Source organism: Corella eumyota, chromosome 6 (genome assembly GCF_963082875.1).
Source record: "Corella eumyota chromosome 6, kaCorEumy4.1, whole genome shotgun sequence".
In the NCBI taxonomy this organism is placed as follows: Eukaryota; Metazoa; Chordata; class Ascidiacea; order Phlebobranchia; family Corellidae; genus Corella; species Corella eumyota.
The window spans coordinates 1,071,249-1,099,211 of record NC_137495.1 but is presented as its reverse complement, the minus strand read 5'-3'; the positions used below and the strand labels follow the sequence as shown (position 1 = coordinate 1,099,211).

Sequence of the window (27,963 nt, the reverse complement as noted above, 5' to 3'; positions counted from 1 at the left end):
CATTTTTTTTTACCTTTAAACCGTTTTTACCAACATTTCTATTAAAATAAATAGAACTAGGCTGCCAGTGAGTATGCCATGTTAGTAGTAATTTTCAGTCCCAAATTAGCTAAATTATGACCAACTACTAAAGACGTTCGTACTACAAAAACACACGCAAAAGTTCAAAAGTTTTTTTTATTTTTAAAATAATAATTTCTTAAATTAAAAGAAAATTGTAACAACATTTATTTTCTTTGCATAAAAAGCTACTTTCATTTATTCAGAATGCCCGTTTTCTATGAAGAACTTAACAGTGGCAATAACATAAATTACTAATAAATAGAAAGAACAAAAGGCCAGCCAGTTAAGTCATTTTAAGAATCGAAATTTACGCAATACAATTCCAGTTTTATCATAAGTTTATCAACTAATATTGATTTTTAATTTCAAAATCTGTACTTCAAGAAAAAATTCAAAAAAAATAATTTCGGTAAAAACTAAAAAGGAATAAAATTTTAAAATTTACCGCACAACCATAACTTTAATCTTAGTGCATCGACACCATTAAGATAATAACGAAACAAGCGTTTGTCTCTCACAAATCCTAAGTTTTTGTATAACATTAATGCTGCTGCATTGGTTACTTCAGTTTCTAAAACAACCTAAATAATAAAAAAATACAATGAGTTTAATTGAAAATAGTCTGAGCAGAAAAAAAATTATGGAATTGTTGCCAATGGATTAATTTTTAAAGTTCGAAGTTATCCATAATGCTGAGTTGTATTTTTATTATTTAAGGTACAAGAAAAATATAAACATTTATTTCATTACCTCATCACAGCCCTCCTCTATCATTGCTTCAATTGCCATTTTGACCAAGTTACTACCTAAAAAATTACAACACTATTTAATTTCAATTCAAATCTATGCATACATACATACACAAATTATTGCAAAGTAATCACAACCTAGAAAAAAAAAAATTAAGGGTATGTCTTTGATATATATTTTTTACCAATTTTTTTTCTTCTAACTGATTGGTCCACAGCAAGCATAGCAATGTAACCTCGCCGAGTTACTTTTTTGTGAAGATCAAGCTTACAGACTATTGCCCCAACATATTTCGATTCATTTATTGCCTTAAAATTAAAAAAAATATACATCAACAAAAATTACCAAGTCTTAACAAATGCAAGGTATATTAAACAAAATTTTGCTTACCAAAAAGCACAAGTTGGGCCAATTGTGGATAAAATAGCGGTAAGTATAAATAGAATAAGGTTCAGAAAGGTCCTTAGTAATAAGGTGAATAATGGCTGGCATTTGAAGTTCACTTTTATATCGAACATAACAGATACCAAGACTTGCGGATACAACACTGTCTGTAATATCTAGTTCATGGACATCAGTAGGGTGGTCGGATTTGTCAACTTTTAGGGACTCTTTTAACCTCTTTTCCAATTCATTAATGTCATTATTTTTAGAGTTCTGAGATTCTGTATTTGTTTTTCTTAGTTCTTGATTTTCACTTGAATTTAAATAAGTATCATTCACAATTTCTTTGTCCTGTTTTAAATTAGAAGAGTTGTCTTTATTTTGTTCTGTTGTGTCTGATAGTCCATTAGGTATTTCGTCCTTTATAAGGTGTTTATGAATTCCATTTTGTGATTTTGTATTCTGTTTTAGTTTAAGTGCTTCATGATTATTATGTACTTCTTTAGTTTCTATCTCCATTGAATTTGTAAAACTATTTTGCGTTGTCTTCTTAAGACGTATCCAGAAGCTCGATTTATACAATCATACAAAACGAATGTAAATCTAAAATACAAATAAAAATTAAAAAAAAAAACGTCAAGCTGTTAAGATATTTAATTTTTCTACGTTTGTAAGCGCGTATACCAATTATATTAACTAAATACTTATGTATGTAAAGTTTAGATAATTCTATAAACAAACAAAAACAACAGATGGTAATTAGTCAGACTGTCAACATAAATAATAACAAACCCTTTTATGTTTGGTTTTGCCGCAATGCTTTTAACTTACAGGTAGCTCGATTGAGGATAAACTAAACCGTATGCAAAATATTTTTAATTTTTACATTATTTTGTTTTTTAACAACAAAACCAATTGGTTTTAAAGTTAATTAAATTAAAATAAGGTATAAATTAAAGGTTTTATGTAATTTCGTTTACTAAAAACAGATTTTTTGATAGTGCAAAACTAGATTATATTTAGGGATTAAAAACGCAAAAAATCGTAGTTTAGCATAGTCTGAAAGACTTTACATGTATTTCATTGTAAATTTATTTAATTACTATAAGTTTTTGTTAATTACGGGGCAACGGTGCGGCTTAATTTAGGCGCCATAATAATATAAAAAAGAAACAAAGAATTCATGCAGTAAAAAAGGCAACACCTCCAGTGCGCATGCGCTAAAATTTAGTGCGTTTTTTGTTCGGTCATTCCAGAATTTTTTCTATTCCTTTCTTCTTCCACGTTGGATCTGAATGGTTGTTAGATGTTTTAATGCAAAAGAAGTTATGTAGAAACATTTGTAGATATTCAAGCTGATATTAAGCATTAGTATGATCTTCGATGGTCTACGACAGTCAAGATATTCACTGGATATAAGGTGTGGTCTTAAAATTTATTTTTTTTAATTAAAGTTGTTCGTTATATAACACTTGGAATGCAGCGTTTTTGTTCGAAACCACGTGTGCATGTGTTTTGGGGCACGTTTTACAATTTTTTAAACAAAGTTTGCCTAATAAGTGTAAAAATATTGCATTGAAACTACTAACAAGTTAGATTAATTAATTTGCGCATTGACGCGCCAAAAAAAAATGTTTCATTTTAATATGCGCAATATTTTTGCTGGTTATGTAAACATTAAATTGTGCGTTACTGATATTAAAATTATAACTTCCTCTAACAATCAGACTTGCAGTGACTAGAATTTGGTGATTTTTTGTTTAAAAAAAATTAATCTTTTGTTATTTGCTACATTTTGTAAGCTCACCACAAATGGCATTTTTTTAGTTTTGGTCAGTAGGTGATTTACCATGCACATATTTCACATTTTACAATTCAGTATTTAATGGATTTTTATGTTCATATGTTAACATTTCCGCATAAATGTTTATTGCTAATCTTCATTCTATTTATTTAAAAAATATATATATTTATAATAACCTGAAAAATGTTTTTCGAGTCCCTAATACATTTCAAATAGTAATTAAAAAAAAATTTGCCACAAATGGCATCGTTTTTTTGTTGTATAGGATTCATTAAACGTTAATAAAAAGGTCTCCCCACATTTATTAATTCCTGGTAGCGTGGTGTGGCGGTCATGGCGTCACACCAAAATCCGGAAAGTTTGGGGTTTGAGGACCACCAATGCCACACTATTCGCCTTTAAGTCTCTATTTATACTAACTTGCTTAAAGATAGTAACATGGGCATTTTTTGATTTAATGATTTTTTTTTTATTTTCAGAAATTTTTAAGCGATCTGCTTTAAAATGACACTGAGCACAAACAATGAACTTACAATCGAAGAAAAACGAGCTTTAGTAAACGCTGAAAATGAACGTTTACTCGCCGAGTGCAACAAGAAGTTTAAAGATCTTGCCACAGAGTTATTTTTCCTCCAACATGGAGGAAATTATTCTGATTTTGGGCAGTTCAAGAAGCGACCATCACAACTTGTAATTGATCATCTTGCACAGAACCCAATCGTTCAAAATGAATCTGATAAAAATAAAATTAATCAGGAAACCAATAAAATAAACAAGGTCAGTAGAATTTAATCTCAGTTACACCATTTTAAGACTGTGCTTTTTTGTTTTCATTTTTAGCTATATATATATATATATATATATGTTTTTTAAGGTAATATTACAGTATTGTGTAAATAATTTATTTTTGTAGGAATCGGATACTAAGAAAAAAGAAGCAACTGCAACTGAAAGGTAAAAGTTATTTAATTCAATTTTCTAAAAACTTTCTTAATTTAATTTTATGACAGTATTGGAATAAGTAAAATAACAATGAGTTAACATTAAGGTTTAAGGTTATGTGTGTTGGTTTAAATTAAACTTTAATTTTGTTCAGCGCTCCAAAAGCCCCACCTTCAATTGAACCTGCACCGAAACCAATCCTTAAAAATGTTAAGTCTTCGAACCCAATTTCACCCTCTATTGTTCACAGGTTTAAAATGATTTTATCTTAAAGAGATATACATTTAAAACTAAAACAAAACAAAAAATTTAGGCAGAAAATAGGTAAAAAGATTTATTTATAAGCGCAGCATAAATTTAGATTTTGAGGATTTTGGACATTTTATTAGCTTATATCTTTAGGTTTTTATGCCATTTATTAAAAAAGTTGTATAGCCTATATATTAAAATGGTTATAAATTTAATATATATATATATATATATAATGGCAAAATTTATGAATATTAGTTTAACTAAACAAATTTTAATTTTTCAGGATGAAAAGAGTTTCTCGGAACCAGTTATCGGATGTCTACCACGACACCATAAACTCCCAGGAGGAGATACTGGAGAGAGCAAAACAGGAGGCAGTGGTGCAAAGAAGAGTTGCTGATCTTAGGAGGCAGGGACTCTGGTCACAAAGAAGACTTCCTAAGGTGAGAAAAAGTGACTAAAATTTTAGAGTTGGAAATGAAAACTGTTACACTAACTTCATTTTAGGTGTGTTAATGTTTCTTCTTAAGTCGACTTTTAAAGATTTATACAAACTTGTGAATTTAGCTTTAAAGTATGAAAATAAATTTATAATAATTATATATAATAAACTTGTAATTAAACTGTTTAACTGTTTGCATCTCAAGTTTGTCTGTAAAGTTTTTATTTAGACTAAAATTTATTTTAAACCTTTTAGAAATTGTGTGTATACACATATGTTGTTAACCGACGACTAAGATTGAAAAAGTTATTTATAACCCTGTCTCTAATTGCCTAAACTAAAACTTAAAAATTAAACCTTTTCTACTTGTCCAAAGGTCCAAGAACCGCCCCGCAACAAAGCTCACTGGGACTACTTACTTGAAGAAATGAGATGGTTGGCTGCTGACTTCGCCCAGGAACGAAAATGGAAAAGAATTGCAGCAAGAAAGGTAATAACTACTTACTGTAAATTAAGAATACAGCTACCTATAAAATATATACAAAATAAAATGTATATATACCTAATGGATTATATGGAACAAAAGAATTGCATAAATTGAACTTTAACTTACTTAATTCAGAAAACATTTAATACATGCGATCTGTTTCATAACCCTATAATATATACTTTCAATCCTCTATATTTCAAAGGTATATATATACCTTAAAAATACATTGGTTTATTATCAACATTTAAGAATTAGCATAATTGTAGATCTATAATAAAATTATTTTGATTTATTTGTCCTATAAATTTATGTTTTAATATATATATATATATATATGCATCAGTTCAAAAAAAGTTTAGGCATATTTAATACAATCGAAACTTTATATATATATATTATAAAGTTTTTTTCTTTTGAAGTTGGTTCGAATGGTTTCGAATTATCACAAAGACCAGGAAGAGAAAGTAAAGAAGGCTGAGAAAGACGAGCAACTTAAACTTAGGAGAATTGCTTCTAAGATGGCTCGACAAGTAAAAACTTTTTGGTCAAATATTGAGAAGGTTTGTTTTATTTATTAAATGTAATAAAAAGGGTATATATATATACATCCTATTCTAGTTACTAGCCTGCTCTACGGTCAGAATTTTAGTTGTTGTAATACTGTCACAACACTTTTTTACCAGTGAACCAAGAACAAAAAATAATTTTTGCTTAAACCTTTAATTTTTGTTAAACAACTGAACTACAAATGCCTTAAGACACCTAAAAACCTTAAATTTTAGCCAAAAATAGGTTAAATTGTTGTACAGTTTAACAGTTATTTTTTATTTTTAAACTACTGAATCTTGTGACCTAGATTTTCCGAAAATGCAAGGACGTTATTTCCTTGTGTTTAAACTTAGATTCAAATATTAATACGGGATCTGCTTCTGTTAACTTATCACCATTTAGTTGACAGCAAATATCGCCGTAACATAATTTTTTTTTTCGAACTTGAAATAGGTTTTGTAATGCTTTAAAATAAATAGTGGCTCCTAGGTATTTGTAAATATATACTTGTTGTGACCCCTGTTTTTTTTGGTTTAAACCAACTTTAGATTCTGCAATGTCTTCAACTTTTGACCACATGATTTCCAAATATTTTTCACACTTATAAGTAACACTTTTTTTCTTTCCTAGGTTGTAGAGTACAAGCAGCGATCATTATTGGATGAAAAGCGAATGAAAGCATTAGATCTTCATCTTAGTTATATTGTTGACCAAACAGCAAAGTATTCTGACTGGTTAACCCAGGGTTTAAATCAGCCTGAAGGTTCTAGAAGCCCCTCTGTGTCAAAAGCAAGCAGTTCTGCTCATGCTAGTGATGGTACGTTCTCAAAACTTGATTTATTTTATAACATTTATGGCAATTTTTTACACTAATATTTAAAACAATATTTTAGTCGTTATTTTTAAAGTAATATTGCTGGGCATAAGATCAAAAAAACAACGCTACAAAAAATTCTGAAAATCTAATTTTTATTTCGTCTTTAGATGATTTTCTGCCACAAGGTGTCTCCAGTGATGATGAAGAAACAATTGCAGTTGAAGAGGAGAACAATGACAACAATGGTGAGTACTGTGATGTTATAGAGTGGCAAAAATGATGTGATTGAAGACGGGACGTAATGCTGATAATTATGATTGCAATGTCTCACTGATTTGCCTTATAAAGTTTTTATTAAAACTAAAAACGAAAGTAAAATAAAATTTGAAGTTTCATTTTTAAATGAACACAACTTACAATTTCAATTAAATATTGCTTCTTTATATAATTTAATAACTACTTAAAAGATGTCCAAAACCACTGCTTAAATTTAACTCTGTAAGAATCTAATGAAAAATCCACTAAAACAACATTTTAATGTGGGAAATTAAACATTTATAAATAGTTTTAAAATTTGCATTAGTTTAACTTACTTTTATAAACCTTAACGCATTGCTTAGATTAAACGCTGTAAAAATGTAATACAAAATCTACAGGTTTAAAAGGTTAAAAAAAAACTAAAATTTTAAATACTGTCGTAGTTAAAATTTGAAAAGAGATTTGCATTAGTTTAACTTGCATTTAGATGCAGAAAATGATGAGGTGGAGTTATTGAAGAAGGAGAGCGAGGTACCATTTGAAGATCTTCTGTCGCAACTTCCAACTGACTTAGTTGAGAATATTGGGAAACCACTTGAGGAGGATAAAGAGCTGGCGGAAGAAGACAAGAAAGAGGATAAAGACGAGGTAAGATTTTGTGGATCACGAAAATAGGTTTAAAAAATATATTTTTGTCAATAAAGTTTAAAAATTTTATGTTATATACATTACTTTGTCTTTAATACAGTTCTGCTATGCAAACCTAATATAGAAAGTGGTTTTATTACTTAAGTGTTTATGATAATCTACTTAAGGATTATTGGTGATTTTCCTATCACTTTACCTTTAAAGAAATCCATTCTTTACTTGGTCATTCAAAGGAAATAAATAAAAATATTTCACGAAAATATCCGAGTTAAGATTTCAACTTAACTCGGATAAATCACGGAATAAACAACAAACTAATAAAAATATTAAGTTATATTTGTAATTTCCATTTTATTTAACAACTTATTTGTTTTTCAGGAGTCTACCAGCACAGAAAAGGAGGTTAAACCTGATGTTGAAATACAAGAAGAACAAACTATTATCGATAATGACGTAAGTAATTTAAAAATGCAATTTTTTAGATTGCTACTTGTTTACTATGGATAAAGGGTGAATTTTGCATTATATATTCATGTTAAACTTTTATTTACCATGGTTTTAGTACATTATTAGTTGAATATGTATCTGAAAGGGCTTTCACTAAAGTTTAGGTGAACTCTTTACGAAATCTTTTTACCTTTTTTAGATAAGGGTTTGGGTAAAAAATGGTTAAAAAAAATTGTTCTGTTGTTGAAATAATGGCATTTTCTTGCAAAAGGTTATTGGTAATATTACAGTAAATTAGTATAATTTCGTCAATAGTTGTGATAATTTTTTATATAACTAAACATCCTTTTTTTTAAATTAAATTCTCTATTTTTCTTTCAGGATGATGTCCTCTCTGATGGTGAGGAGAAGAACAAACCGACTCCCATCTCTCTTCGGAGGTCGGCTCGAAAACGACAGGGGTCAGAAGGTCATGAAGTCGAACCAAAGAAACTTAAAACTGAGGTTTGTGGATCAATTAATTTATCATGTTTTTCTAATTTGATTTTGTTTTTTTTATTTCTTAAAGAACAATACGTCAGAAATTGACAATATGTTTAGAAAACAAGCTTTATTTTATAACAAACAAAATCTCTAATAATGGACTTTAGTAAACGATATATATATATATGTTCAATTTATAGGCCTACAATATAAATTAACCCGCTGTTGTGGTGCACAGGTAAATTATTGGGGGCAAATATTAGTTAAGAGTTGCGACCATATTACAACAATTAAAATGCACTGTGGGGCAGGCTGTCAAGTAATTTATAATAGGTTTAAACAGTATGGTTCTATTTAAATGTTAAGAAATTGAAATATAAACAAATTTTAAATTATCACAGAAGGAAGACACAAAGGACTTTAACAGCTCAGATGAGGAGGGATCAACTGATGATGAGGAGACGATGAAAGAAGAAGAAGAGTTGGGAGAGGTTGACCACAAGGTGGAGATCAACAACTTGCAAGTAGGTTTAATTTTTGGCTTTTTTAAGTTTTTGCTTCGGATCTATGTATATGTCATAGAGCTTTAGTTGTGTAACATGGTCTAATTTATAACCTTGCATAATGGTAAAAGACTGCTAATTATCGCTAGCAATTGGAAGTTATAAGTTGCTACCATATTACGATAATAAAAGTTGCGATTGTAGAGTGGGCTAACGACTAGTATGATTAAGCTTAATGACTTTATATGTATATATGTTTACTATATTGGCCTTTAAAGTTGCTTCAAAGGCAGTTTTTTAACTAGGGTTAAATTTATATTGTTGAAGCCTCCCATCTCTTTACCTTTATGAATATATAGTTTTATGTAAGGTCATTAATGGGAGGATATTATCACACTGATTCATACGACCCCTGTGTATATCTATATTGCATTGGGGATTAAAACCAGTGAACATAACTTAGTAATCAAGTTAATAGCCTTTCCTATGGTCAAGATTGTAATTGTCATAATGTGGTCTCAATTTTAAATTTTTGTCTTTTAACAGGCTGAAGGTGAAATGCCCATCGAAGAACTCATGAAAATGTACGGTGGTGCTTTCCAAGGGACTTCCCCTCCTCCGACACCGGCAAGTCAAAGCGAAGACGAAAGTTCAGAAGAATCAGAAGCTGAAGGTTTGTTCAATATTTTGATAATTTTTTATTAGAATTTGGTTTAAGTATGCTTTAAGTTTCTAGGCAAATTTTCTATTGATTTTACAGTTCTTTAAACTATATATATTCACAAACTAAACCCTATTTAAACCCTAACCCAAACTCCATCAATATATATACATATATTAGATAATAGGTTATTACTATTCATATAATCACGATATTTAAAGTATACCGTTGTTGTCACTTTTACAAATATCGTTTTACATTTGCTGTCCTAAAATTATGTGACTTCAAGTTTACTATTTGTTTTGGTTATTCAACCTGGTTATACCCAAGTTAAAATGTTAAAATTTTTAAGTTAAAATTATTTGAATTTTTTATAGCCTTTATTTTTCCCCTTTTTACTTTGTATAGTATATGAGGGTGTAACACGAGGCAACATTAACATCTTTCTTTTCATTCCTGCAACTTTATTAAGTTTCAGGCTTCCAGGAGAGATTACATTTCAAATTTTCAATAAATTGACCAATTATTTTTGTCATTTTATGTTTTCAATTTATTTTTTGTAGGTTTTAACCTTACAGTTTATTTAACATCAATATGTTATTAATATGACATCATAATTGCTTGATTGTTACAGACAATGAAGAAGAGAACGAGCAGGAGGAGATAGGGATGGATTATCTTCTTAAATTGTCCTCAAATAAAGATGAAATTAAACAAGAACAAAAGGACAAGGTTGGTTAGATTTGTAAACCTAAAAAGCAAAACTTTTGTATTTGTATATTTAACTATTAGGGCTCAGATTTTTTAAAACAAAAGCTGTAAGACTAAACTGGTGGGCTTTGCTGACTGTATTTGGCAAAATTCACCAAAAAATTGTCATAAAATGGCCTAAATTTCACTAATTTCAAGACTTTATGACCAATTGACTTGTTTAAATTGACATAAAGTATTAAGATAAATGGCTGTAGACCCTTTTTTAACCTATGTATACCAATAATTGGTTGAAAGTTATTTTTAGATACTTACTTGTAGGTTGAAAGGTTTATTTTTAACGGAAGTTTTAACAAAATTTTGATCGATTTTTTAACAGTTGGATGAAAGTACCACTAGGGAAGATAGAGAGTCCACCCCGAACAAGGAAATTACTGATGTAGCAGCAGAAGCACAAAGTTTACAACCTACTGGACATACCCTTGCAACTACACAGGTTAATATATTTAAACTCAACTTAAGTACTAATACAGTTTGTTAGTTGTATTGTGTACAAGTTACATTTTTTGTATTACATAAGGGTGTATTGCAAACTTTAATAAGTTTAAGTTATATATAAGTATATATATATATTGTATATATATACAGATTTTATATTTTTAAATTTAGCATTAGTAATTTTTTAAGGCTTCTAATATAATTAACACAATAGCCTATCAAGAACAGTTATTTTTTTCCCTATTTATTAGTGCATATTTTTGATATAATTATTACCTACCAATAAAATCATTTTCTTTTAAATATTTTATTAACCTAACTCATTCTAAAAATATTATGTTTTGTCTTTCAGGTAGTTACCCCAATACCTCCATTATTACGACACACTTTAAGAGAATATCAACATATTGGGTTAGACTGGTTGGTGACCATGTTTAACAAGAGGTTGAATGGAATATTAGCTGATGAGATGGGGTTGGGAAAAACTATTCAAACTATTGCTCTGTTAGCTCATCTTGCTTGTGATAAAGGTGAGGTGTTTTTACCTTAACTTCTTGTCTAAAAACTTACTGTTTACTAGGCGAAACTTGGTTATAGCTAACTAGAATAAAAACACAAGTCACTGTTTTTATTCTAGTAATAACTCTTACAAACACAGTTATAAACGCTTGTTGTTATCCTGCTCTACTGTCGGCATTTTAATGGTTGCAACTCTCAACTAATATTTGCTCGCAATAATTTAATTTATCCATGCACGAGAAACAGCAGTTTTATTTTAAATGCTTATTTATAATTAGACATACATGTATATATCACCCTGCTCCATTTCGTATAAATAGAATGTTGGCTTCAGTTTTGAATCATTTATGCTTTTAAAATTTTTACACAAAACATAATAAGTCAACTGTTTAAATAATTGAAGTATCTTCAGTTGTTGTGTTTATTGGTAGCACAACGACCAGTGTATGCTTCATATACTAACCTAACCTCTTTACTCTCTGCATTCCTGCTATGTGGGCTGTAGTGATAAACGGTCTAGAACATTTAATAATAGAACTATCTTAAGCATGATTTGGTAGAATGAAGCAATTTTCAGTCAAAATCTATATATGTAATGGATTTTGGTTGGGGGAATATTTATAGTATATATGTATCTAATGTCCAATAAACGGGCTTTCAAAACAAATTGAACTGCCGCTTATGGTGCATGGGTAAATTATCACAGGCAAATATTAGTTGATAGTTGCAACTTTTTTACAACAAATAAAATGCCGACTGTGGGGTAGGCTATTGACTAGTATTCTAAAGTTAAGGTTTTTAATTTAAATCCAAATTTGCTTTTAAGTTAAAAATATTTTTGTAATAAATATATACTTGATTTCGGTGATGTTATTTTCACTTGTGTTTAAACAGGAGTATGGGGTCCTCACTTGATAGTTGTACCAACCAGTGTGATGTTAAACTGGGAGATGGAGTTTAAGAAATGGTGTCCTGGCTTCAAGATTTTAACTTATTATGGATCTCAAAAAGAAAGAAAGGTAAAAAATATTTTTGCGCTCTTTTTTCACCCTGTTAACACTTACATGCGAGTGCTTTCTAATGCCCTCTTGTGTTGATCAATACAGGAAAATTAAGACTTGAGATTTCGTGTCTGTGTGCCCACTCATGCATTACATGACCCCGTAGCTCAAGGACATTTAAAAATTCTCGCAAAAATTAATTATTTTTTTGGTTAAAACTTCCATTTTCTAAAAGGGACTTTTTAATAAATTTATAAAATTAAAGTTATAATCAATAATATCTGAAACTACCAAAGGTAACTCGAGACTGGGTCAGGGTAACTTATGTTACTCTATGTTTAGGTCATGAAGTCGACTTTCCTACATCGAGGATAAATAAAAAAAGATGAAGTTCTTATATTTTCTGGCAATATTACAAGCATAAAAAAGATTTCAAAATACGTATTTTTCTTAAAATTTTACAATTTATTTTTTAGTTAAAAAGAACAGGATGGACTAAGAGTAATGCTTTTCATGTTTGTATAACTTCCTATAAGTTGGTCTTACAAGATCATACCAGTTTCAGGAGAAAAAGGTGGAGATATCTTATACTGGATGAGGTAAGTGTTATTAAGGCATAACTATATTTATATATAATAGAAAAGAATATTTTTAAAGGCTAATTTTTAGTACTGTAATATAATGATATAGTATAGCTTTATAATAAAAATATAAATCTTGTATGGGTAAGGCCTGTAGATCCTTTTTGTCATAATTTTGTGAAAAAGAAAAGCTTTTAAGAACTTATTTTAATCATTATATGTTAATATAATATCAATAAAAAACAAAACTGTATAGTATCAGTTGTACGAAAATTGTATTGTATATCAGCTTAACTAAAAAAGACCGATTCGCTAAAAACGAGGTCGCATTTTTAGAGTAATTATTAGGTTCAAGTCATAATCTTCGTTTTTTTGTAACACTTGACGCGTTGCGTGGCATTTTTAAAATGTAACGTATTGTTAAACAATCGTTAAGAATATTTTGCCAAAAACCAGACATTTTTAATTCTTTTAAAGCTGTGTTATGCATTTAAAAAATTGCGCAACAACTGAACGATCTTGGAAGCGAAATTTACGCATTGCCAAAACATGGAAAGTTATTGTTATTAAATGCCCTATAGTAACCTACATTTACGCAGGATTATGATGTAATTAAATTAGTGTAAAACCGGTTTAAAATAGATCAAATAGATCGTAAAAATATACACCAGAGTTTTATCACTGCCTGAACCTTTTTTGGTTGATTCGCTATTTCTAATATATTTGTAAAAAACGATTCGCTAATTTTGAAAAACGATTCGCTTTTAGCGAATAGCGACCCGTTATTTCGTTCCCTGATATATAGTTGAATCATATTTACAACTAATTAATTTAAAATTTGTTAAAATATAAAGTGTTGCAACTAAAGTGCAACTTTGATAGTGTGTTGTTGTTCACATTATCAATCTTGCATTTACAATTACAACCACTTACTTTCAACATTATCACATTCTATCATTTTTAATTTCTTCTAAATTTTTTTAATAAAATATTTAAAATTGAACTAGTACCATTTACAACCATTAGAAACTAATAAAAATGCATTTTATTAAAGTGCATTTAAATCCTTTATTAATTTTAATTTTAACTCAATGTTTTTTCTCTGTTTTCTTAGGCTCAGAACATCAAAAACTTTAAGTCTCAGCGCTGGCAAACTCTCCTTAATTTCAACTCTCAACGAAGGTTACTTCTAACTGGAACCCCTTTACAAAATAACTTGATGGAACTATGGTCACTCATGCACTTTCTAATGCCTCATGTATTCCAATCTCACAAAGAATTCAAGGTATGACCTACTATAAGGTGTATATTGTTGTTGTATTATTTTTAAATGTTTAGACATGAAATTTAGTTTCTAATACTCAGCTTTTGTAGTTCTGTTATTAAAGTAAGGTTTTTAACTTAAATATTTTGACAGGTCAACAATCAAAAAATATTTTTGAAGAAGTTGTGCAAAGATATTTAATATATGTACAGATAGAATGTAATTTCTAGTACTATTTTTGACTTAATAATGGTATTAAGTTAGGTTTTTATAACAGCATTCTGCCACCTGTAAAATAATCATCAGACTATAATATATAGCACTATAAAATTAATAAAAGAAAGATGTTATACTGAGTTTTATTATTTTAGGAATGGTTTTCCAACCCAATGACTGGTATGATCGATGGTACTCAAGAATTTAATGAAAAAATTATAAGAAGACTACATAAGGTAATCTAAACACTGTTAATATAAGGGTACCTACAAAATATGGCAAGATCAAATAAACTGAATGTATATCAAACGGTTAATAAATGGAACAAAAGTATCTTATAATTTAAACTGTAACCCTAACACTTACTCATTTAAAATAAACTAAAACATGCAATCCATATGATATACATTCGGTTCATTTGATGCTATGTATTTTATAGGTACCGTTAATATATTCTTGATATTATCTTAATGATAGGTCACACTATTCTTACTAATTTTAAAGGTTAATTTAAGTTCAATGCACTTCTTGCAGTTGTTCATTATTATAAGTTAATGTTCTGACTGATTTAAGTGCAAATATCAACCAAGTTCTGGCATCGTTAGGTTGCAACCTTCTATGTTGTTAACCTTAGTGGACGTTGGCACAAAATTAAAATAAATTTACATTTTAAAGTTATTTTATTTTTAAACAAATAAATGGTTACCGTAATTGCTAATATAATAAGGTTTTACTATACTTACCATGTTAGTTATAAATTTCTTGGTCTTTTTTAAAGTAAATGTACTATAGAAAAATATGTACCAATGGCTTAGTTATATTTTGAATTTATTTTTCAAGGTGTTGAGACCCTTTCTTCTTCGAAGAATTAAGAAAGATGTTGAGAAACAAATGCCGAATAAATATGAACATGTTATTAAATGTCATTTATCTAAAAGACAGCGATTCTTATATGAGGATTTTATGTCAAGAGCATCGTAAGTACTTTGTTTAATTTAAATTTTAACTCTGTTTATGTCATCATTCTATTATTTGTAACATCTATTTATAATGGGGCTATGTAATTAATTTATTAAATATATATTTATGTCCAATTTATAAGCCTACAAAATAAATAAAACTGTTATTTGTGGTGCTTGGGTAAATTATCATGGGTAAATATTAGTTGAGAGTTGTGACTATATTATAACAATTAAAATCCGACTGTGGGGTGGGCTATCGAAAAGTATTTATAAGAACATTTTTGTTTGTTAAGGTTAGATTTTAGTCAACATTATAGTGTTGTAACTAATTGATTGTTTATAGAAAACTAACTTATTTGTGTTAGTTTTTGTCGGACCAATCAGAAATTAAATCAACTTTTTTGTTAATTTTTTAATTTAAACTTACTAGTAGTTTGAATTAAAAATATTAAAGTTACAAAAACTACAATTTAACCGCTATAAGCACAAACCAAATAAGCTTGCAAGTATATAAAAATTTGAAATTAAATACACATAGTTGTATTATTGGTACTGGTCAATAGCCCGTCCTACAGTTGAGAATATAATTGTTGTCGCAACGAGCATCCAATATTTGTCGATCAATTACTCGAACACCACAAGTTTTATTATTTTGTAGGTCTACATATTGGACATTATATACATATATATAGCATCTCCTAAGCTCTGTTATATAAACACATAGTTTTACAGAATTTATCACTTTTTTACAGGACTAAAGAAACATTAGCTGGCGGTCATTTTATGTCAGTAATCAATGTTTTAATGCAACTTCGTAAAGTCTGCAACCATCCTAACTTATTTGAACCGAGACCCACTCTCTCACCCTTTGTTACCCCACCTCTGGTTGTTAGAACCCCTATGCTGTGCGGTAGGGCCATGGAAAAAAATGTTTTTGAGGTAGGGTTATAACTTCAATTTTTCAATGTAATAACGGCTATTTAGTATAATGTTTAGTTTTTTTAATGCCTGTAAGTAATACCGTTTGTCATTTTGTCTGTGTGCACCAGCATTTCTTAATTTTTTTATGTATTTTTTGTTAAATTACAAATTAATATAACTTACATATAAAATAATGTTCTACCCTCAATTCAAGAACAGGTTTATTGTTATTAATAAGCTTGTAACAATGTGAGGAAAATTAAATCAAAATGCTCCACTCAGAAAGCTCTATAGCTTGTCTGAACTAAATCATAATGGACATTAATCATAAAAATATCAGTATTTATCATTTGTCTTTTTAGTAAGGCTTTTTGTTGGTTAGTAATAGGAATTAAACTATAATCTAATTATAAGGATCTTTTGACAGTGGGGTGTACTGATTAAAACACCTGGCTTCACTACCTGAGGTCTTGTGTTCGATCCCAGCAATTTTCATGTTATAGCGCCTTAAAAAAAGCCCATTAGGCAATATGATTCAATATTATCTAAAACTGCTTAAGTCAATTTTATACTGGGTCAGGGTAACAAGTGTCACACTCTTGTGTTTTTGTTATGTATAGATGTTAATTTAAATTGGAAGTTAAGTAGTATATGTTATATAAACAATTCTTTGTCCAGTACAGTTAAATAATTTTTACCCTTCTTTATATTACCCAGGAATATGATTTCTCGAGCTCAAACTTCTGCCTAGAAAGATTGTGTAATATTTCATCATTGGAGTTTAAATCTCGTACATTATTAAAAACAACCAAAAAGTTAATTGAAGAAATATCAAGTTCAACTAAGCCAGTAGAAAGGTAATTTTTTGTTTCATGTTAATACTCTCTACTTCTACTAAACTATTCTAAAACATTTTAGTTTTAATAGTTAAACCTTAGTTACTTTGTTTCAAGATTTGAAATAGTATTGGTATAGTACTGTTAGTATATGTTTTATATTGATATTTTTTGGGGTTTTAAACTTTTGGTTATTACTACTTACCCATCTACATGTAGTGGAGCTTGGTCGATCATATTTTGTCCAATTTAAAAGCCTATAAAATAAATCAAACTGCTGTTTATGGTGCTCGGGTAATTTATCGCCGGCAACTATTAGTTGAGAGTTGCAACCATATTACAACAATTAAAATACCAACTTCAGGGTAGGCTATGAGCTTGTTAACACACTACACAATTAAGTAAGGCCCCCTATACCATCATGGTGTTGTTTTAATCAACACCATTGACTTGCCATGGGGGCAGATCAAACGAGATATTAACGGTGAAAACCTTCCCATTTGTGGTGTTTGTCACTAATTGTACTCGTCCCGACATTATTTTTAAAAAATCCATTAATTAAAGTTTATAATTATATTGATTTTAACAATTTTATTTTAATTTTAGTCCTACAAAATATCAAATATCTGCTAAAGTTGAAGCCATGGTCAGGGAAAAATTATTCAAAGCTTTTCAAAACCAGGTAAAAAAAACAATTTTTTGATTTCATGGAGTATGAAAATTTAATAAAACAAGTTCTGCTTTTTTTATTATAATTTTTTAGCTGTTTTTAATTTGAATTTTTTGAAATATTGATTGTATAAGAGGTAAACAATGCAGTGATTATTAATCACATAACTTCATTGTTTACTGTCGGACCAATCAGAAATAAGTATAAACTTTTACACCATGTTACTACTAGTTTTCCAATGCCTGTGCATTATAAACAGAAAATTATTAAAATGGTGCAAAAGTACAAAAGAATTTCATAACAAAATTTATAAACCTAATTAAACTTTTTTGTATTATTTAGTTTAAATTATTATTTAAAATTTTTAGAAATTCATGAATCCAACTTTATCACTGTCGAAACCATTAGGCTCGGTACAAATACAACAAAAGGTAAATTCTCTTAGACTATATAACTTAACTTCAATATAGGATTACACTAAAATTACTGATAACATCATATTAAATAATAAATAGATTTGTATTTTAAAAAACTAATTTAACTATTTATATATACACTAGTCAATAGCCTGCTCTACTGTTGGTATTTTAGTTGTTGTAATATGCTTACAACTCTAAGTTAATATTTAGCTCCTGATAATTTACCTGCGCACCTCAAACAACAGTTTTATATATTTTAAAGCCCCACAAATTGGGCAATACACTTAAGAATATATCATCTACCAAGCTTTATTCTATATAGATTTATTGTGATACCTATCTAGTTAAAATTCTATATTTTTTTTTAGAACCAAACCAACAAGACACAAGTTACTGTGAAAACTGATTCAGGTTAGTAGTAATCTTCTTGATATAACCCTTCTAAATGTAATGCTTTTACAATCTAAGCTTTAATGCACTTCTTGCAGTTGTTCATTATTATAAGTTAATGTTCTGATTGATTTAAGTGCAAATATCAACCAAGTTCTGGCATCGTTAGGTTGCAACCTTCTATGTTGTTAACCTTAGTGGACGTTGGCACAAAATTAACTTAATTTATGTGTTTTAAAAACAAAACAAGATTATAATACCCTAAATAGCTTTATTTATTATGTTTAAATAACCATGCATTGCTTAGTGTTAGGACTTGAAAAAAATATTTGTGACTATGCTTAACTAATAGTATTACTTAGTTGATATCCTGCCTTTTGGTTAGAATTTAATTGTCATAATTGGTTGAAACTATCAACTTATATTGGCTTGTGATAATTTATCTGCGCACCGCAAACAGCCACTTTTTTAAGATCTATAAATCGGACATACACACACATATATATATCACCCACTGAGCTTCATTAGCTGTGGATAATATAGATATTAAATTGAACTAATACTTTACAGATTCAACCCGACCCACCCCAACTAGTCAGAGTATAACTTTACAATACCAAACTGCACAAGGTACAAGATGGGCAACTATTCCTAATGGACAGATCAGGCATTTACCAGGTGAATAGATGTTAAAGGATTTTTATTTAAAATCAAGTAAAGTTGCATTTTTTTAGATAATTTTATAGAGAATATATTATATATAAAGTATATATATATAATATACTACTTAGTTTTAATTAAAATGATGATTAAATTCATTGGCATAGTTCATCTGAATAATTTGATGTCAAAAATGAATAAAAATATCTGATTTTTTGACCTGTTTTTTATATAAATATATACATGCTTTTTTTTATTATGACATCATACCAACATTATTATGACATCACAGGTGGAGTTGTTCAGATTGTGACATCACGGACAGCGACTCCTGTCCCAGTTTTATCTCAACAAGCAACAAACCAACCAAGTAAGTTTTACTTTTTATTATTGTTTATTAGCACTATCTGGTATCTTCGAGCAATTTTTAAATATTTGTTTCGATCGAAAGTAGTGCGATATCGATTTCAAACCTTGCTACTATTGGCCACTAGGTGTCATCGTTGGGTGCTTACTGTGGTGCATTGTGGGGTCTGAGACAATCATTGTTCTGTTATGTCATAATAAGGATTTAGCTTGTTTATTAAAGTGGTTTGATTTTAATTATTTTTTTCAGCTGAACAAAATGTTTCGACAGATTCAAGTAAAGATACAAAAAAAAGTAAGTTAATAACATTTCCTTATTTTCACTTGCACTCATGTCAATGATTATAATAATCTGCCTCAGTCAATCTGAATCAATGTGAAGATACCCTCACAGATTAATGAGAACATAAAAAGTTAATTAAAATGATTAAAAATAAGTTTTTTTTATATTGTAATTAAATTCGTTATTTTTAGATGGAAAAAGAATTTCATCGGAGTCTTACTCGGTAAGTTTAAGTTTTATATTAATTTAATTTGTCTATAAATGTAGTGCTTACTATTTGAGATTCAGCATTTTTTACCAAATTTTTGACTTTGTTGCCATTTTCTTAGCACAATATTTTGTATTATTTCCATCTTTAAATTCTTGTAATAACTCAGTTTTTATATATTTTTTTTTAAAATCCTTTTTTTTTTAAATTTCTCACCCTGTTAACACTTACATGCGAGTGCTCTCTAGTGCCCTCTTGTGTTGATCAATACAGGAAAATTAAGACTTGAGATTTCGTGTCTGTGTGCCCACTCATGCATTACATGACCCCGTAGCTCAAGGACATTCAAAAAATCAAAATTTTAACAAAAAATATTTTTTTGCTAAAAAAAAACAATAAAAATTATTTTTTTTGTAGAAAATGGTGGCTCGAAAAAAAGCTGCTCGTCATGACGATATTCTCACTCGACTTTCATGCATCAATGAACATCGTTGTACAGACGAGCCTCATTATTTGCCTCACAATACCATCTCACTTCTTCGTTCTATTACCCAATCAAGGTAAGTTTAACATTTAAGTTTTAAAATTAAAAATTCTTATAGTGGATTAAAATGTATTAATACAGACCAATTTTGATGATTTATTTACTTTAGTAAATTATAATAATTACAAGTTTATAATTAAAAATATTAATTAAAATCAATGGCAACGTTTATCTTAATAGTTTGATAAAGTATGTTAATCTAGCAAAACACATATACTATTTAATACTAAATGCTGGGTTTGGTGACCATGCCATAACATACTTAATATCTTTATGTGAACATTAATACTTTTGGCTTGTTTTAAATCATTAAATTGATTTTGTCATTTTTTCCCGTCGCATTGTTGTAATATTAATTGTATATCGTATTTATTATTTACTTTTATCAATGTGTGAAAAACCAAAATAAAAAAAATTGGTTTAATTAAAATGATGATTAAATTCATTGGCATAGTTCATCTGAAAATCTTGATGTCAAAAATGAATAAAAATATCTGATTTTTTCAAACAATTTACTTCATTTTAATGGAAAACTAACCTTAAATTTAATGTTTCTAAAACCCAATTTTTTTTCCTTTTTGAAGATATGAAAACACGGTTGAGGGTGGTTTCCCTGATGTGACCCCAAGAATAAGTTGGCGTCGAGGTTTTTCAATGAATGGTAAATCCAAGTTAATCAAGAAGCAACCCCACCAAGTAGAGAGTGATGTAATTAACGAACTAGTCAAGTTGCCGTCAACGAGGTTACAAAATATGAAAGGAATTTTAGAAAGGTTTAAAATGAAATCTTTTATGCTTTTAAAATTGTGTTTGAAACTTATGTTAGTGAGTTTTCATATTACCCTTCTGTAAGGAGTGTCAATTTTTGTTTTGACATTTTTTTATTAAGTACTTAAATTTATAAGTGGTCAATGATTATAATAATCTGCCCTAGTCAATCTGAACATTCTGAAGACAGCCCAGATTAATGAGATCACTTTAAATTAATATTTATTTATTTAAACACCAAAATGTGAAAAAATATTAAAATTAGGGCCTTTTATAGCATTTGAAATGTTTACATTCATTGGAATTCAAATTATGCTCACTTTTATCTTATTAACACCAAAAAGTGTGGGAAAATATTCAAATTGGGTCTTTTTGTAGCATTTGAAATGTTTTTTTTAATCAAATTAAGTTAATTTGTTTATTTTCTGTAAAAAAATCCATTTTTTTTTTTCAGATTTGTTTGCGTTGTCCCGAAGGTCGTCACTAGAACAACCGACCACCAGGTGTCTCACCCATCACCATGGAAACACCACAAACTAACAACCAACCTCACAACAGTGCAAACATGGTTGTCTAAAAAGATGGTACCACTGCACCAGGTTCTAAGGAACCAAAAAGTTCAGTTTCCTGAAGTTAGACTTATTGAATATGATTGTGGTGAGTTGTATTAAATTATAATTTTATTGAACTATATTTGTAATTGCTTAGAGTTTTTAAGAATATATGTTTTAACCCAGATTTACCATTGAATCTGCTAGTCATTGACCTGCCCTATGTTTGGCATTTAAATTGTCCTAATATGGTTAAAACTCTACTAATATTTGGCTATGATAATTTTACCTTAGAATCGAAACTGATTTTTCTTATTTTCAAGATCTAAACATACCTTTAATTACTGTGTACTAAGCTCTGTTATATTTAAATAGATGTAGTAGCCAGTTTTTAAAAAAATTTTGTCATTTGGCTGTGTAATCTTTGCATTGGTTTTTCTAATAACAAAGCTATTACTTTCTTACCCAACTCATTTCTATTGTGTTCTGTGTAACAATACTTAACTTTGTAGTTGCTATATTGCTGCAGCTTTAAAACTATATAACTTAATGAAATTTTTCTTTTAGGTAAACTTCAAATTTTGAATATCTTACTTCGACGCTTCTGGCTGGAGAAACATCGAATTTTAATCTTTACACAGATGACAAGAGTGTTGGATATATTAGAAGCTTTCCTAAGTTATCATGGATATAGATATTTAAGACTGGATGGGAGCACTAACATTGAACAACGAATGGTGAGTTAGAGTGCTTAATTTTTTCTTAGAAAATTCGTTTTATATTCGTCATTTTCGTTTGCTAACTTATGGTGATGTCATTTTCTGATATAATAAACAAATAATAAGTTTGGATATTTTAGTAGATTTTTAATATTTTTTTTGTAAACGAGTTTTAATTTTGGTTCTAAGTTTGCATAGGGTTAATTTTTTGGTTCTAATACATAGGACATTGCATTACAGAATCTCAGCGATTAGTTACTTTTTATTTTGATATGGACTAAATTTTATGGCATTTTAATATTAAATTTGCGGTTATTTATATCTTGATTTACCCGCTCTTGTTTTTATTAAGTTTATTTAATTTAATCTCGTAATATGTTGGTAAAGTTGTTTTAATTGAGATGATGATATTACAGGTTTTTGATATATGAAAGTCTTTGGGCTTTGCTGATTCAAAACATTTTAGTTTGATCATTAAAACAACTTGAAAAAATGGCCAAAATTAACTTTTTAAAATGAAAACTCATAACAAACAAAAATTTAAAAAAATTAACTTTAAAAATTAATTATTTTTTTTAAAATCTAACAAATTGAATTTTCAATTTTATATTTTAAAAAATTCCGAGTTTAAAACTTTTTTTTTTTTTGCTAGATTCGAATGGAGAGATTTAACAACGATCCGAAAATATTTTGCTTTATCCTCTCCACAAGAAGTGGAGGCATTGGGGTGAATTTAACGGGGGCCGACACTGTTGTGTTTTATGACAGTGACTGGAACCCAACAATGGATGCCCAAGCTCAAGATAGGTTTGTGTTAAATGTTTAAATATTTTTACAATTCCAACGAAGTGTCAAGTTTTATCAGTATGTTCTAATCTTATTCATGACATTGTAAAGTAGATACTAGTCTATTTTTTTCCCTAAAGTTGGCATTTTATTGTCACAACTTGTAACTAATAAATGCAATAATTTACTACAATTTTATAAGCCTACAGACTGAACATACATACATAAATATACATATATACTATCCACTAAACCCCATGATATATACATTAGTTGATGGTACACTTTATAGGTGCCTTTTAACTGTCTAAATACACCCACAACTTATACCCTACAACGATTTCTTAGCATCCTTTTTTTTGTTGATGATGACAATTAGAGGCCGAGTCAGATTTGTACCCAAACAGGGAAAACCCCTTTTATTTTTAAGATTCACAAAAACCCATGTTTAGTTAGGGGTGGGGTTCTGGGGGTCATTTTAATATTAGGGGTTTACTTGATCTGGGTGTAATGATGAAATTACCCAGCGATAATTGTCTGAAACATTAATGTTAGTTCATTGAAATTAAAAAAGTTTATAAAGTAACATTTCTTAGATATTATAATTTTAAAGCAAATATTTTTTAACTAATAAACAGCTTAAAAATTAAATAATATTGTTCATTTTTGTGGGATTAACAAAAAGGCAATTCTAAGTATCACTTCTAACATTTTTATACATTTCATAGCTTTATAAACACTAGGAAATGGCCTGGTCTTTGGATGGCATTTTAATTGTTGTAATATGGTCATGGCATTCTAAATGTTATAATATGGTCGCAATTCTTCTTCTACCATAATGATTTTAATCCGTTGTTGTAATATGGTCGCAAGTTGTGCATACATATACTTGGTTCACGTAACTTCATTATATAAACCCGAATTTTTTTCCACAGATGTCATAGAATTGGTCAAACAAGAGATGTGCACATCTACAGATTAATAAGTGATCGAACTGTGGAGGAAAATATTCTAAAGAAAGCCAACCAGAAAAGATTACTCGGTGATCTTGCTATTGAAGGAGGAAGCTTTACAACAGCTTTCTTTAAACAACAAGCTTTGAAGGTGAGTTGAACTTGGCAATAGAATAAAATACAAATAATTTTAAATTTTAATTTGTTTATTTTTTCCAAATCTTTCTAAATTTGGTTTTAATTATTTTATTTTAATTCTGTTTTTTTAAGCCCTTGACTTCAATACATATAAAACCCGGAGTTCAATTTTACTGCTCTTCTACTGTAATGTCTTTTAAAAAAGACTTTGCAGGGAACAAAATAACGGGTCGCTATTCGCTAAAAGCGAATCGTTTTTTAAAATTAGCGAATCGTTTTTTACAAATATATTAGAAATAGCGAATCAACCAAAAAAGGTTAAGGCAATAATAAAACTTTGTGTGTATTTGTGTATTTTTGCGATCTGTTTTAAACCGGTTTAGACTAATTTAATTACATAAACATAATCCTGCGTAAATGTAGGTTACTATAGGGCATTTAATAACAATAACTTTCCATGTTTTGGCAATGCGTAAATTTCGCTCCTGAGTTCGTTTAGTTGTTGCGCAATTTTTTAAATATATAACACAGGTTTAAAGTTAACAAAAATGTTTCGTTTTTTGTGCGAAATATTCTTAACGATTGTTTAACAATACGTTACATTTTAAAAATGCCACGCAACGCGTCAAGTATTACAAAAAAACGAAAATTATAACTTGAACCCAATAATTGCTCTAAAAATGCGACCTCATTTTTAGCGAATCGTTTTTTAAACGTTAATTCGTACCTTGCTTTGTATACAGTTTTAACTTCTGAGCCATAAACCAATCAGCAGATTTGTTATCAAAACACGTTTTTAATAATATCTCAAACTACTAAAGTCAACTTCGAGTGGATTAGTGTAACAAATGTTACTCTCTGATTAGGCCCTTGCATTGGCTTTCTTAGAAACTGTAAAGTTAAAGCTGTTTTACTTTGTTTTTTTATAACAGGATCTATTTGATGCCCCATCTGGCTTAGAAGAGCTAGCTGAGCAAACTCAACAACCTAAACTAACTGCAAGACAAAAGGCTATCGAAGATGCTAAGGTATTGGTTTAAAACCATTAATAGTATTTTTTGTTTCTTTTTAATTTAAACTCTTGATATATTATTGAAGTTGTTTGAATGAGATGATGATATTACAGGTTTTTGATATATGAAAGTCTTTAGACTTTGATGATTCAAAGCATTTTAATTTGATCAATAAAACAACTTAAAATATTAACCTTTATTTAAGTGATAAGGCCATTTTTTTCTATCTACGGGTCTGTCTTTAATTTACTGATAATTAAAATAGAGCACTAATATTAATGGACAAGAATTAATGTCTGTTATAACTTTTTTATAGGTCATTTAATATGCTTAATATTACGTTTAACTTTTATAGAGCATACATATAAAAAATATTGTATAAACAAAACACACATAGCATATTTAAAACTTAAATACAAGTTTTAACATGCCCAGGCTAATTTAACATTTTGTTAACAGAATAAAGATGAAAACAGTGTCTCAGAACCAGCTCCAAATGAAGACCAGAAACCCACCTCCAATAATGAAGACAAAACAGCTCCAACAGAGCATCCAGGTGAGGAAGGGAAGTTGGAAGATGCTTTGTTGGAGACGGAGGATCAGGAAGATGCTGTTGCTGCCAAGATGCTCAAAATAGAACAGGTTTGAAACTCGATTTCTTGTTTATTCTAGTATGAATTTATAATTTGATTTCTGTTGTATTTTTTAGTTTAAAAGTAAGTTCTTGATTAAATATGAAGCTTAGTTAACAATATATATATATATATATATGTGTGTGTGTGTATGATCAATTATTAGGTCTGCAAAATAAATAAAACTGTTGTTTGTGTGTGGGTTAATTATTACGGGCATATTAGTTAAGTTGCAACCATATTATGACAATTAAAATGTTAACAATAGGGTGGGCTAACTAGTTTATCTAAAGATTTAGTAATACTTTTATTATGGCTTTATTTTGCATAGCTTACTTTATTTTTTACAATGCCAAGGATGATTAAATAGACAAGCATATATCTGATTAACTGTGCTGATAAAATCTACATCAATCTGAGGCCTCAATTAACTTTATACCTACTTATGTACACTGATCTAACTCTACAATTCAAAGTTTTTTAATATTTAGAACGCAGTTATGGATGAATTTACTGAAGTTGAAGATAAAGACGACAACGAGAAAAATGGTAAAAAATAATATTATTTTTAAATAGTTGACCACTTTTTTAAAGTTTTGATCTTTTCTACCCTCAATTCAAGAACAGGTTTATTGTTATTAATAAGCTTGTAACAATATGAGGAATATTAAATCAAAATGCTCCACTCAGAAAGCTCTATAGCTTGTCTGAACTAAATCATAATGGACATAACTATAAGCTTTAGTCTAGTCTTAGTTAACTGTGTAAATTTATGTATAATTGACTTAAGGTTTCAGTCAGTTTTTTAATCTTTTTATGGATTTTGTGCATAGTAATTAAGGTACAATAGTCGCCATACTTTACATTGATTAAAAATACTTGCAGTAGGTAATAGATTGTTGTTCTACTATAAAAGTTGTTCTACTATACTTCAATATACTTTAAAATACTCGCAGGAGTTACTAAAGGTTTTTTGAATTAAATAATGCCTATCATATACTATAAGCAAATACAGTTATTTTGCCAAAACCTAATTTAAAAATGAAGTTAATTCTTTTTTGAATTTAAAAAAAAAAACTTCAAAAAATTAAACACGCTTTTGTATATTTCCTTACAGATCTTCCATCCAAGTTTAAGATCCCAAAAGGAAGTAAAGTAGAGGAGGAGTTAAGAACGATCTACGATGAGTTGAACCCCATCGAGAAATACGCCCTCAACTTTCTTGAGATCAGTCGGGAAGAAACGAACGACTTTGAACTTCAAGTTGCTGAGGTAAAAAGTCTTTTTTTGGATGTTTCTAACTTGCCTAGGATGATTAAATAGACAAGCATATATCTGATTAACTATGCTGATACAATCTACATCAATCTGAGGCCTTTGTTTTACAATTAAACTTAATTTTTGTTTGTATTTTAAGGACATTTATTTTATAAAATTATTTTTAAATGGACAAAAAAGTATTTACTATCAATAATAAAAGTATCTACCTTATTTTAAAAAAAGTGTTAACTGTCCTTATTAAAAGTATCCACTTTTCTCTAAAAAGTATTTACCACCACTAATTAAAGTACCTACTTTTATTTAAAAAAGTATCTACTTGCTCAAAAAAGTTCTTACCGTCAGTATTAAAAGTAAACACTTTACTAAAAAAGTATTTACTGCCACTAATAGTATCTACTTTCTTTTTAAAAGAAGTTTTTACCGTCACTAACAAAAGTACTTACTTTCTTCCTAGGATGCTGTTGAGCGCTCGAAGAAGGACTGGGAGCTCACACACTTGATGGCGCTCAAACAGGAGGAGGAGCAGAGAATGGAGGAAGAAGATGAGATCTTTTACACGAGGGAGGATGCAACGAATGAG

At 28.9% G+C, this 27,963-nt stretch overlaps 2 protein-coding genes across 2 annotated transcripts in view; one reads left to right on the top strand and one right to left on the bottom strand.

Moving 5' to 3' along the window:
• Positions 1 to 188: 188 nt before the first annotated feature.
• On the bottom strand, positions 189 to 2,029 carry LOC145755489 (N-alpha-acetyltransferase 30-like). Its single transcript, XM_082571728.1, has 5 exons — positions 1,990 to 2,029; positions 1,204 to 1,800; positions 998 to 1,121; positions 814 to 869; positions 189 to 644 (listed from the first exon to the last, which is right to left on the bottom strand). The coding sequence occupies exons 2-5, from the start codon at positions 1,714 to 1,716 to the stop codon at positions 498 to 500; spliced, it is 840 nt and encodes a 279-aa protein (XP_082427854.1). The 5' UTR covers positions 1,717 to 1,800; positions 1,990 to 2,029; the 3' UTR covers positions 189 to 497.
• Positions 2,030 to 2,462: 433 nt separating this feature from the next.
• Positions 2,463 to 27,963, top strand: part of LOC145755486 (chromatin remodeling protein domino-like) — a 40,453-nt gene continuing 14,952 nt past the window's right edge. The window contains exons 1-42 of the mRNA XM_082571724.1: positions 2,463 to 2,617; positions 3,481 to 3,778; positions 3,915 to 3,955; positions 4,098 to 4,193; positions 4,479 to 4,638; positions 5,014 to 5,127; positions 5,547 to 5,687; positions 6,307 to 6,493; positions 6,661 to 6,738; positions 7,239 to 7,399; positions 7,778 to 7,852; positions 8,228 to 8,350; positions 8,731 to 8,853; positions 9,379 to 9,505; positions 10,128 to 10,225; positions 10,584 to 10,700; positions 11,055 to 11,232; positions 12,116 to 12,240; positions 12,699 to 12,821; positions 13,918 to 14,088; positions 14,439 to 14,519; positions 15,124 to 15,260; positions 15,998 to 16,184; positions 16,884 to 17,023; positions 17,609 to 17,684; positions 18,041 to 18,103; positions 18,460 to 18,502; positions 19,052 to 19,159; positions 19,434 to 19,511; positions 19,758 to 19,802; positions 19,982 to 20,013; positions 20,416 to 20,558; positions 21,127 to 21,315; positions 21,765 to 21,967; positions 22,429 to 22,598; positions 23,233 to 23,387; positions 24,302 to 24,470; positions 25,390 to 25,485; positions 25,930 to 26,112; positions 26,594 to 26,651; positions 27,220 to 27,374; positions 27,838 to 27,963. Coding sequence (XP_082427850.1) covers positions 3,506 to 3,778; positions 3,915 to 3,955; positions 4,098 to 4,193; positions 4,479 to 4,638; positions 5,014 to 5,127; positions 5,547 to 5,687; positions 6,307 to 6,493; positions 6,661 to 6,738; positions 7,239 to 7,399; positions 7,778 to 7,852; positions 8,228 to 8,350; positions 8,731 to 8,853; positions 9,379 to 9,505; positions 10,128 to 10,225; positions 10,584 to 10,700; positions 11,055 to 11,232; positions 12,116 to 12,240; positions 12,699 to 12,821; positions 13,918 to 14,088; positions 14,439 to 14,519; positions 15,124 to 15,260; positions 15,998 to 16,184; positions 16,884 to 17,023; positions 17,609 to 17,684; positions 18,041 to 18,103; positions 18,460 to 18,502; positions 19,052 to 19,159; positions 19,434 to 19,511; positions 19,758 to 19,802; positions 19,982 to 20,013; positions 20,416 to 20,558; positions 21,127 to 21,315; positions 21,765 to 21,967; positions 22,429 to 22,598; positions 23,233 to 23,387; positions 24,302 to 24,470; positions 25,390 to 25,485; positions 25,930 to 26,112; positions 26,594 to 26,651; positions 27,220 to 27,374; positions 27,838 to 27,963 — 5,148 coding nt within the window. The 5' untranslated portion in view covers positions 2,463 to 2,617; positions 3,481 to 3,505. The remainder of the gene's footprint in view (positions 2,618 to 3,480; positions 3,779 to 3,914; positions 3,956 to 4,097; positions 4,194 to 4,478; positions 4,639 to 5,013; positions 5,128 to 5,546; positions 5,688 to 6,306; positions 6,494 to 6,660; positions 6,739 to 7,238; positions 7,400 to 7,777; positions 7,853 to 8,227; positions 8,351 to 8,730; positions 8,854 to 9,378; positions 9,506 to 10,127; positions 10,226 to 10,583; positions 10,701 to 11,054; positions 11,233 to 12,115; positions 12,241 to 12,698; positions 12,822 to 13,917; positions 14,089 to 14,438; positions 14,520 to 15,123; positions 15,261 to 15,997; positions 16,185 to 16,883; positions 17,024 to 17,608; positions 17,685 to 18,040; positions 18,104 to 18,459; positions 18,503 to 19,051; positions 19,160 to 19,433; positions 19,512 to 19,757; positions 19,803 to 19,981; positions 20,014 to 20,415; positions 20,559 to 21,126; positions 21,316 to 21,764; positions 21,968 to 22,428; positions 22,599 to 23,232; positions 23,388 to 24,301; positions 24,471 to 25,389; positions 25,486 to 25,929; positions 26,113 to 26,593; positions 26,652 to 27,219; positions 27,375 to 27,837) is intronic.

What these genes read in the sequence shown, in the direction of transcription:
- LOC145755489 (XM_082571728.1), bottom strand. Translation starts at nt 1,716, where the DNA reads ATGGAGATAGAAACTAAAGAAGTACATAATAATCATGAAGCACTTAAA. An exon ending in AGTTAGAAGAAAAAAAATTG is followed by an intron (nt 870 to 997) that starts GTAAAAAATATA and finishes GTAATTTTTTAG; the next exon opens with GTAGTAACTTGGTCAAAATG. An exon ending in TAGAGGAGGGCTGTGATGAG is followed by an intron (nt 645 to 813) that starts GTAATGAAATAA and finishes TTTATTATTTAG; the next exon opens with GTTGTTTTAGAAACTGAAGT.